An 11,976-nucleotide genomic window follows, 5' to 3' on the forward strand; every position below is an offset into this window, starting at 1 on the left:
CACCATGTCACACCGTGTGTGGGTTACCCAGTAGTGTCCCCTGCAAGGGGACCTTCTGCCTTACTGGTCTTGGTGGGACAAAACAAGCAACGAGCCCATTACACACATAAATCCTGGCTTGACAGCTAAGGAAACAGTGCAACGCATTAACAGCTTTGCTTGGTAGTCTTTGGTTTCTTGCTCACATAGCGAAAGACTTTTATAGATAGATGTACACAAGCCGGCAAAAAAATAAAATGTAATGTACTCAAAGCCACAAAGGAATAGGAGAAACTGTGTGTAAACAGCGCTTTTAATGCATTACATCTGCTCAGCTGAGAGAGTTGAATAGTTTCACGAGAAGAAAACCTTTGCAAAGTATTGCCTGGGGCAGTGGTGGAATAAATATTTATAATAAATATTTGTTGCTGTTTTGTATTTTCTCCCAGCTGTCTGTCAAGAGAGTCCCTGCTCCTCTCAGGTGTTTGGGAAATGTTTTATTTTATCATTAAAGGAACACAGTACTTTTAGAAGCATGCTAGCTTGAGTAAAAAAATAAAAAATAAAAAAAATAAACACACAACACTTGCAACTCATCTTTAATTAAAAGTTTTTAAAAATGAACTTATCTCTGAAATAAACACTAGCTCTAACCAACTCTACTAATGAGACCTTTCACCCATTCACATATATTTAAAGTCCTGCTCTTGAGACTAACAGAGGAAAAGCTCTGTTTGCAATGCCTGTCACCACCCGAGTACCATTGCCCCTTGAGTGAGAGGTGGCCAAACCCCACGTTTTTTTTTTTTTTTTTTTCCTGGGCTGGGAACTCTCTAAACACTGATGGTGTTGGAGGGAGATGCATCTTGCTGGTGTTACAGAGAAGCAGACAATCTCCATATTGCCCAGGCTAGCAGTGGGCTCTGGGCTGCACCACTGGCTCACCCTGAAGTGAAACATTTGCCAAGTGAGATTGGTATCTTGCCAGAATCTGTTGTGTTTAGTAGATGAGGACTGGAAATAAATCCTCATGCAGACCACTCTTTTGGGAAGCTTTGGGCCATGCAGCACCATTGCTATTGAAAGGAGCAGCTTCTTTGGTGCTTGGACCCAGACACAGTGCAGCAAAATGCACTTTATGGAGTCTTCTGCCTTGTTGATATGCCCTTATGCTGCTGCTGACGTGTCTTGCTGCTCTCTGCTTCTTGTTTGCTGGCTGTCAGGAAGTAATTTCACATGTTTTGGGCATAAGCAGATTCTGGTGATGAGCTGACCTACTAAAATGACTTTAAAGTGCCCTAGTAAACTCCTGGCTGGTTAGGAATAAGGTAGGTATTCAAACAGGGATGAATCAAGCCATATTTTTGCTATTTCTAATTTTCATTCCTCATTATAGAGTTTATCTAATGCTTCACATTGGCCCTGACCCTATCCCAGCTGCCAAGGGAGCCTTCAAGGCATGGCCACCAAGGATTTGTTGCCAAATCCTCCCCATCCTCCGCAACTGGCAAACCCGCGTGGTTCCTCTTTTCTTTTCCTTCCAGGTGATTCTCCACAGCCCCTAAACTAAGCTTTATTTCTGTATCACAAACCAGCATAAAATGTCCCCCATACTCCAGTTACTGCAGGACACCAGGTTCATTTGTGTTCATCTCCTTCACTTCTTAACACCGATCTCATTCCCCTTGTCCATAGCTCTGAGGTTGCCGAGCTTCCCCAGCTTTTCTGCCTCCTCCTGTAGCAGCAAAACATTCGTACCTGTTGCCAGCCGTTCCCCAGTTGCTGTGATGTGAAGCCCCATCTCTTTCTACTCATTGCATATATTTTCTGTTCTGGTTTCTGGGGAATATCTGCTGGCTTAGTGATCAGTGGCGGCCACATTATGAGACCCAATTAGCCTTCCTGCTCGGGCTGTGAATCAATTGAAAGGTGCTGTACCTTCCTCTAGCACATCTGCTGTCCCTGAGTGTTTGCAGCAGATAACTGTACTCAGGAGTTTCAGTCCAGACATTGCTCACAGATTGCTCAGCCCAGCTGCCTGCCAACGTGGCCACAAAGTGTGATGGCGATGCTCCTGCCTCCATCTGGATGACAGGCAGTCTTCAAAACTAATCAGTCACTCAGGAGGTAAAAAATACAGAATAAAGAACGACTTTTTATTTTTTTTACCAATGTCAATAGTTAACTCCTAACAGTTATAGTGCCAAGAGGCATTTCATGGCTCATGAAGCTCACTGAGATGCTTTATGAAAAAGCAGAAAACATCACTGGAGCAGGCTGGCATTTATTCATTTCTCCCTGTGTGTTGCTAGAGCAGCTCTCAGGCCTCTGGTGGCACCTGGGTGATGCAGCCTTTCCAAAGTCCCACCAGCTGCCCCCACTACGTGACTAAACCTTAGGACTTCCAGGGAAAAAAACATTCAGGAAAAGTGCTACATTCACAAGGCAAAAGGCAGTTACTTCTTTTTGTAAGAAGTCTGAGATTTACTATGGCACTTATAGTCCCTCCGCTCAGCCAAGAGAGTTGCAGAGTTAGGGGTAACTGTGTCTGATTTTCAGAAGAGACGTCCAAACATAACATATGAAGGACACAGCAAGCATTTCCAAATGCCTGGCTTCACAGGACATGTGCCAGAGGAGTGTCAGGTTCACGCTGTGCACCAGACGACCCACAATATTCTTCATCTTTGAAATAAGAGCTTTTGAAAGGGAACACAAGTGATAGAAGCCCCTACGCATCTTAGCATTTTGGTCTGTAATTGCTTACACAGGACACATTTCCCACCTATAAATCATACTCTGTTTTCTCCAGAGGAGGCAATATACCTCTATTGTATTGTATATTGTACCTCTCGTATACACAGTGACCTATTTTACACTCTTATTATGATAATCTTATTAAGATCTGAGAACATTTCTTCCTTGAGGAATTAAATCCAAATACAGTTCCAATTCTTCAGGAAAAAAAAAAAAAAAAAAAAAAAAAAAAAAAAATTTGGAGTATTTTCCTCAAGAAAATTGTGAAGGTAAGTTGCTGAAATATATGAGATGTCCAGGGTTCATTCATACCAACATCTCCACATCATGTTAAAGGCAGAAACCAGGTAAGGGGTGCTGGGCAAGGACATGGTAGAGAGGCAGGAGGGGCTCATGGAGGTGTGGACAAAAGTATAAAACGTTCATGAAAGCACACTAATTTTTTACTTAAACTGGGAGAGTTACAAAGTTGTGAGCTGTAGACAAGCCACTAAAAACTGAGGAAAATTAATCACAACAAATATTTTCAGCTTGGCATTTGGCAAACTCTTGTTTGCCTGTAATTATGTTGGGTCATTTGTCCTTCTGATTAGTAGGTTTAAAGGTGGTGTGGAAAGGTCACCTCTTGCTATTGCAGGTGGTTAAATCTTTGAAAAGAAATGGGGGGAGAGAGCTATTTTCTGTATTCACATCACAAAGTCTGAGAAATAGTGTGATTCAGAGCTGTTCTACCATCTTATTTTTGAACGACACGGAAAATTCAATGAGAATGCCATTTTAGTGCAATATTTCTTGAATATAGATCAATTGTAAGATTCAAAATATCCTCAGGCACTCATTACATTTTGTGCTTCCTTTGCTCTTTCCCTGGTCATGAACTATGGCAAAAGAAATAAAAATAAAGGAACCTATAGCTATTGATTATTCACAAGAAACGCATGTCACCTGAGATCCTGGCACTGTGCCTGAGGTTGCAGCAATGAAATTCCCCTCATGCATCCAGTGGGTGTACGATTGTTGGGTTTCATGGCAGGCACAGCGCCAGGGCTCAGCTCAGTGAAAAGGAGGAGTGGATGAAGGGAAGGGGAGCAATGCTGAAAGGTTCAACGTCTGCCCCAGTCTTTGAAGAAAAGACTTTGACTTGTGAGCACAGTGCAGACTGGGGAAAGGCATGTTAAGGAATGTGTAGGTAAGCTGGGGGGTATTTAAATCAACTCATGCCAATGGCACTTCCCCTGGAGCACCAGGAGTACCAGCTGATGGAGTCTCCAAGCCATTAGCAGGTACCTCTGAGGACTCCTCACACCCGGGAGATATCCCTGAGGGAGGATGAATACAAACACAAAACATAGCTTTAAGCAGGGATGAAAATAAGGATGCTGGAGTTCTGATGTTTGGAAAGAAACTGGGACAAATTCATGATCCATTTGTATGCCCCCCCCAGGGATAATGAGATTATAAAGATCACTCAATGCAGATCTTTACAATAATTGACGTCAAAGCAGTCTAATGTCCTTCTGACAATGTAACTGGCCGCCTTAGCGTGAGTAAGAAGAAAAGTAGATTTGAGGGAGGTTTTTAAAATTTCATTACTAAACCTGAGAAGTACAGTGTAGATGAAACTGTGACTTTGAGCGTGGTTGAACGACCATGGTTAGAGCAACTGATGTTCCTTTGCTGTCAGGCTGGGGAGACGTATTAGATGACACCTCATAGATTTCATCCTGGGAACTACTAGTCAGCATTTGCAATCATAATGCAGATGACAAAACTAGAAATCTTGTGCACGACAGCATGCTTGAAAGGGATACAGACAATTCAGGGTCTATGAATGCAATCCAAAGCACCCCAACACACTGGAGGAATAGTCCAGCATCAATAAGATGAATTTCAGTTTGAAAAAAAATATATATATATAAAGAACTGTGGAATACAGAAAGCTAATTGTTCAAATGCAGACTGGGGAATAAGCAGCTAATTAGCAGTACTACACTTGTCTTAACTCCATACAGGGAAATCACTCCATCTTCATAAGGGCAATCAAAACCATCAATGGTTAAGGGATTTGTTTGCACTACAAAAAATACAGGACTGTAATGATTCCATCGTTCGGACAGTGTTAAGAAATATTCATACAGGCACAGGACCAGAGAAGGATTTAAAATAAATGGACCGAAGAGTAAGGGGGCACCAGGCTTCCACCCAGAAGAAAGCCAAGTAAGAAAGTGCTGAATTAGCATTTAAATTGACCCTGGTGTCACAAGAGTGACAACTCTACACTTTGGAAAAGAGCTCCAAGTAGAATTGGAGAAGCTACAGGCTCCTCCACTGGACAGATTGCCTACAATTGTAGTAAAAACCACCAATAGTAGACATCAGGGAAATACAATATATATTGAAAAAGAGCTAGGGACAGTTTGACTTTTCTTGAGGGATGTTATGTCCTTTTCAGAGAGTTCTCCAAAAGGTTAATGAACTTGCAGTCAAGATGACACAGTACACCTGAGTTTCCAAAAAGCTGTTGACAGGACCATCCCAGAGGCTGGTAGAGACACTGGCAATTCAGGAAAAGGGAATGACTGACGTGAATGACTACAAAATAAGAAACGAAAGGAATAATAGAGAGTTTTCACCATGATGAAAGGTTGTCATTATAGTCTCCTGAGAATCTGTGATAGGATCTGTGTCATTCAATAAGTTTGTAAATGATTTGAGCATTTCAGTGCTGTTAGCAACACCAAGCACACCCACATCTCACATACCCAATGCCCATAGCAGGGAAAAAAAAGAGACAGAGGAGGAGGAGGGAGACTGGGCAGCTGGAAGGTGGAAAGGGCTTCCAGACAGCCTGAACAGGGCTCTCCAGATCAGAAGGGTGACAACTGACAAGCAGTAGGGTATAATTATATAAAATGAGGATTGGAACAGTGAAGGTGAACAGGAATTTGTTGCTGACGGCTTTTCATAACACGTAATAAGAAGAAAATTGAAAGGAAGTAGACAAGCACAGCATGTCACTGTGAAATTCACTCTCACCAAGGGCTGAGAATGCTAAAAATGGAAGTGAGTTGGAAAGGTGTCTGTTCACAGAAGAAAGACCAGAAGGATCATTTCTAATGTGAGTCCAACCCCTGAATCGGAAAATCAAACACTTTATGTGTAGTCAGGAGGGATAAAACTGCCTTGCAGTATCTCTGGGTTGGTTTGCTGTTATATTTTTGTTTGGTTTGGTTTGGTTTTCATTGTAATGCTGGGTTGCAGATATGCTTTTGGAGCCTCTTATGTCTCCTCACACCAGCTCATAAAACCCATTGGAGTAATGGTAGGCCAAAAGTCAGTATGAAGCTGCCGAACCTGAGCAAGTAACACGGTGGCAACATTGACAGGAGATTTTATCACTAATCACTCAGTAAAGAGGCACACAGTACCTGGGTATGTGAATGTAGCTACAGAAACACTGGTAAAGACAAGTTTTCTGACACAAATCACCTGAATAGAGATAGAAAGCTATGTGAAGTGCAGACCCAAAATAAGTACCAGAAAGGATGAAAGGAGGCTGGTGATAATGATGAAAGGAGAAAATACCATTTGCGTAGAAGCACTGTTTGCAATGATAAGCAGAGAGAAGACACTTTTGGCTGGGTTTTGAGAAAAATACGCAAGACTTCCAAGAAAATTGTCATGCAGGATTGCAGTTGCTTGAAAGAGAAATGTGTGGAAAGGGACAATGAGAGAAATAGCAAAGAAATAATGAAGAAAAAGATAATGTATATTAAAATAAAGAAAATGAGTGCTGTTGGACAGAAGAAAAAAGATTTCTGGCAAGTGGAAGAAGAGGAAAGACAGGCTGCTGAAGGAGAAGAGGAAGCTAGAGAATAATGCTGGATCAAAGCAGCAGGAGCAAACCTGGCAGAGCTGGGAGATGGGAATTGGATGTGCCTTGGGGCAAATAGCTGAGGCAGGTGAAGAGGAGGGCAGAGGAAATCAGGGGCAAAATAAAAGAGAAGTTGAAGAGGAGAAAGCTTGCATGGGGGAAGGAAAAGGAGTACAGGAGATGGAGGTGAAAGGAGGAAAGGGAAAGGCAAGCTACCAACAGAGATGGAGAGACTCCTGTCACACTGGCCTGAAGCCCACGCTGGGCTCTGAAGGCACTGCCGGTGCCTGTGGTGTCAGGGCACAGCCCAACCTGCTGGCCTGAAAGCTCGGTGCCTTGGGAGCTGCAGGAGCTCTGCTGGGCCTGGCTCGCTGCTGATAAAGTGCTCGCATAGTCAGTGCTTTCATGGGGCATTTCACAGGCTTATCATGCACTCAAGATCTGATCTAAAGACAGCTTGCGTTAGTAAGCTTTGTTTATGCAAATAAATGCTTTCGGGATCAATTGTGAAGATAAGATACAAAGGCAAAGCTCTGGGACAAGAGAAGAGCTTAAGGAAAAGGAATCCTGTTAGGGCTCATGGATGAATTTATGAGGCCAGAGAAAGCCATGAAGGTAGGAGCTGCCCTAGGTGTAGTGAGGGTACCAGGAGAGCTACGTGTGATTTACTGATGCTGAGCCCTTGAGAAAGGACTGGGAGGGAACCATGGCTGTAACGATGCAGAGTGGCTCCCCTCACTTAGGAAGAGTGCCACTAATGGTAATAGCATCTGAAAATGTCATAAAGATCCTTGGCTGTGAGATGGACCCTGTGACAACAAGCAGAGGGCTTGTTGTAGAGGATGTCAACCAACTGCTGGAAAAGATAGTTCTCACTGGCAGAAATGTAAAGAGATAGATCTGGAAGACTGGGAAACGAGTTGCTATTTGGAGACCAGAGGGAGGCAAAATGATTATAATGCAGGCAGGGAATGGCAGGGACATGGCTAAAAACATGAAGCCAGTCTCTCAGCTAAGATTAAACAAACACAAGCAGTAAATCTTGTACAGTGAAATCTCTTCTGCTGAGAGTTACTTGTCTGAAAGGTGGTTATAAAGCTGTCCAGGGAGATTTTAGTGTTAAAGGAGATTTTTTTTCCCAGCAGTTAGCTCTGTCAAAGCAACCTGGGCTCTGCTCCAGGCCAGTTCTTTTCCTTTTGCTCATCCTCTCTAGCAGATTCTGCAAGTCTAATTAGCAAGGCAGGCTTTGGCCATTTTGTTGACATAATGATTTTGTGGCCTTTATGCTGTCCTTGCCATGATCCCCGTGCAGCCTGGTGGCTCTCCAAGAGCAGTTGGGAAAGCAGCAGACAGCCCTCGTGCTGGCTCTCAGGGCTGCAGCCTGGGCCTGTAGGAGTTTTGGCACTGTGCACCTTGCAGGCCTGAGTTTGGCTTTGCGAACCCTACAGGATTTGCACATGGCTGACTGCAAACTGCGAGCAGGTCTGCAAGGTGCAAAAGGTTTTGTTTTTGTATTGCTGCTCTTTAAAGTGAAATTCCTGTGAGGTGATTTGTCCTGGAGATAAGCAAAAATCAGTAGCCGAGTCTTTGACTGGCACACAGACATTTTTACAATGAAATAGAGGGCCGGAAGGCTCTGTAATAAGTCCCATGCAATAAAGCTCTCAACATTGCTGCTTGCACTGTGTATGCATACTTTCACCTGAGCTTATTTGCCATATTCTTGTCACACTCCAAATTGTGTCCCAAAGCCTCATCAGCTATATTTAAAGAATTATTTTGGACCCCACCCTTCTTCAAGGCTGTCCCGTCTCTTGCTAGAATGGCTGCTCTGGGGTATGTGCAGTGCCAAAAATTGTGGCAGTGTCTGACACTGTGTCTCCCATCCACCCCATTCACCCTATCAGCAGGAGCACAAGGACTGTGGGATCAACTGGATTTGGGCAGATGAAAGGAGAAGCCCTGGGGCTTGCAACTGCTGAGAAAATGGTGAGCTTTTATTTGAAATCAGAGAGTCTCGCTGGAAGAACCTAACACTTCCATCCAAATAGACAAGCCAAAAGAGTGCATCTCCTCCATCAGCTGCACTACGAGAATTAGGAGCAAAGCTGGACACTTCCCTCAAGGACAGCAGGAAGCTGGCAGCACACCCAGGGTGACAGGTCCCTACAGCAGATGCCCACTCTGCCTGCCAGCACTGGTGGCTGGCGCTGAGCTCTGGCAGGAGGGCAAGTGGATGGTCTCACGCCCCCAGAAGGCTTCTGGAGGCTTGAAAGGCCATGGGTGCAAACCAAGACAGCCTGAGCAGTCTGTGGTCATGTGGAGCCTGCCTTTAGATAGATTTCCTCCATCAGCCTCCAGTGAGCCTCTGCAGAAGACAAAGGCTGCAGTGAAGGGATGGATTTTCATCTTGGCACTTGCCTCAAGCCTTATTAGCCAGAGGCAGCAGTGCCTGAAAAGGAGTAAGGAAATACATTGCTGTAACTTCTTCTGCATAATGGATATTCAGGGCTGAGTCCTGAAGGGAAGGGAAGCAGAGCTCCTCAGGAGCAATCTTCACTACAATTTTCTTCTGATGTTATATAGGAACCTCCCTCACCCTGTTTTTCTCCCAGGCTCTAATTCTGCAATGGGAAAAGGCACTGACTTTGAAATGCAAAGGAACCATGCCTTCTTCAAAGCTCTCTCATTTGATCAGCATTTTAATGTGTACAGCACCCAGTCCTGCTGTCAACCCTGCAAAAGCAGTGAAGGGGCAGAGTCAAGGTGTGGGAAACATCCTACACTGAGAACTTTAAGAAGCTTGAGCTGAACATATCTAAGAGGAGATATCTAAGCTGAAGCTTAGAAGGAAATCAGATGGGTGGCCAGAATCGTCCTTTCTGATCTGACAGCAGCTAAGGCTGTTACACCATAGGTCTGACATGGCTTGTCCCATCACAGGGAAAGTGAGCAGTGTACTGCCAATGGACAACCTCTGGCCACGCACCAGTTCTGCTCCTCTCTCCCCATCAGTCCTCCTCAGCATCAGCACCATGCTAGAAATAGGCCAGAAGGGACCTCCCAGGCCCTCAGAGGGCTGCCCAAGGGGCTTGTCCTGGCACAGTGACACCACATGTACAAAGAGCAGGTAAAGAGGCAGCTCCTGTGTGAACTGAATAGGTGTTTCTTTCCCATTTTCACATAATTTTAGCACTTCTGCTGTAGTTTGTTACATTGGCACTTAATTGCATCTCACCCCTTTCTTTTGCCACAGTCAGCATGTCACCTCCGCTGCCACTGCCATGAATCTTCTATGAAAACAGGGGTTTTGTGTCTTGTCCCACCACGGACTGGCTCTGGCATCCCCTGGGGGCTGACCATGGGCAGAGTGGCTGCATCCATTTTGCCACTTATACCTCCAGGAAGGTGGTGTCTCTGCTAAAGACATTTCCTATGTTTTAGATGTCTCAGGGACCCAAAAGTGCCACCATGACAGTGCTATCACTCTGTATTGTATCCCTGCCTTGCTTACCCTAGCAGTAGGCAGAAGGGAACACTGGAAAATAAAAAAAGGACCACGCTTTCCTCACTTAAAAGAACAGAAACAGTGACTATAGCAAAGCAGAAATTGCATAGGTTCGGTCTGTCACAAGCAGAGGTACACAACATTTGAACAGCGATCTAAATGTGTCAGCTATATCCTCAAAACAGAGCAAAAACAGACAGACACAAACAAAGGGTTTTTCCTCCAGGTGTACCTTGTGATGTGCCCAAATATAAAAATCCTCCTACAAAATCCCAAATAGTCTCCAAACAGAATATAAGTAATCACAACTCAATTGCCCAATTGTAGCAAAAAAAAAAAACCTTCCTCAATCAAAACCTCCTAAAATGGCTGTCTACAAGACAGAAGGAGAAAAACATCACGTATCCTTCTTGAGAGAGGGAGAGAGGGAAGGGAAGAACAGACTGAATATTTCCATTCACTTTGAATATCTCCATTCAATATCCTGCACGCTCTCCCTGTTTCCTCTGTTAACTGACCATAGCCTTGAGGCTTGCAGAGACACTCTTTTTTTTTTTTTTTTTTTTTTACTCTCAGAAGCTCTATAAACAACCAGCAAAGGAATAATAAAATAAATTCTGAATCTTTTCAAATCACATCTCCAGTCAATCTAATCCTCATAGCATACAACAGTCCTCAAGGACCTCACTTTCCTCTCCACTCTCACGTAAATACTCCAGCATATTTCGACCACAATAAATATAATAAAATGCTTCTTTTCTGCACCATTCCAAACTTTGAGATAACTCACAAACCCACTATTTTTTTTTTCTTTTTTGGAGGGGGAGGGAAAAATGGTTTTCACTATAGAAAATGCATTAAGAATTACTCATCGGCAAAACGAGCACAAGAAAATATTTTTGACTGAGATCACACCCTGCAAATGCAAACTAATTGTCTGACAGACATTATATCTTGATCTGTAGCATTACATTTTTCCACATTGTAGCTATTTGAATGTAAAAAAAAAAAATGAAACTCACCTGCCTTTTTTGTACGCTTCATGTATTTCTTTTCCTTGTCGGTGGACTCTGCATTCAGTGGATAAAACCCATCCCCACAACAGCAGGAAGATGCTAAAATGCATTTTATGGACAGTCAACATGTTACCTGAATGTTCTGTATCCAGAAATAGTCCATACAAGAAGAAGAAAAGCAAAACGTAGATCCTGTTTCTCTTTTTAAGACATTATCGGTCTGATCGTTATTGGAAGGATGTTTACTCATACAAAAAATCATCCTGCAGTATTTAATCTGGACAGTGGGGAAAGCAATTTCCACTAAACCTATAAATCCCTCTACGTCAGATGGCAGGGATTTTCTAGCAGTGTTGAATGCATGTATTCTCAGAGAACAATTATTTTTTTTTTTTTTTTGCCCAAACAGGCTATTTTATTAATTGGTTTAAATTGAACCCTCTTCTAGTGCCTCCCAGAAGTGGCAGATATGCATTTCTATCTGGTTAACCACGGTGGTGCAGCTGATCAGACAGGTGTCATAAGTCATTTTATAATCCCTGAACTTATCTGCATCGTGGTGACATCTGTTACAGGCGTTCCACAGATTTATAAAGTGTTAATAGACATATGGGTTTGCAGCAAGAAGTCTTCGTTTCCATTTAGCTCTGCAAGAGTGAGCTTTGATCCTCTGTGGTTTTCTAATTACTTTAATAAACAGTGGTACCGTGGCTGGAGTGGTCAGTGCCCGCAAGGCTTGTGCCAGGTATCTCACTGCTGAGCAGGGTCTCTGGAGAGCATCCTGGTGGGGACACAGAGGGACAGAAGGACAGCCTGAGCACGGGGCTGTTTGGGAGGATCCT

The 11,976-nt window shown here is 43.6% G+C and overlaps 1 protein-coding gene across 2 annotated transcripts in view; it reads right to left on the minus strand.

Moving 5' to 3' along the window:
- Window positions 1–11,586, minus strand: part of GABRR1 (gamma-aminobutyric acid type A receptor subunit rho1) — a 39,308-nt gene extending 27,722 nt beyond the window's left edge. For both annotated transcript variants that reach the window (XM_084514342.1, XM_084514341.1), the window contains exon 1: window positions 11,141–11,586. In XM_084514342.1, the coding sequence (XP_084370468.1) occupies window positions 11,141–11,262 (122 nt within the window). In that variant the 5' untranslated portion in view covers window positions 11,263–11,586. The remainder of the gene's footprint in view (window positions 1–11,140) is intronic.
- Window positions 11,587–11,976: the final 390 nt, after the last annotated feature.

This window comes from Aythya ferina, assembly GCF_964211825.1.
Source record: "Aythya ferina genome assembly, chromosome: 3".
Lineage (NCBI taxonomy): Eukaryota > Metazoa > Chordata > Aves > Anseriformes > Anatidae > Aythya > Aythya ferina.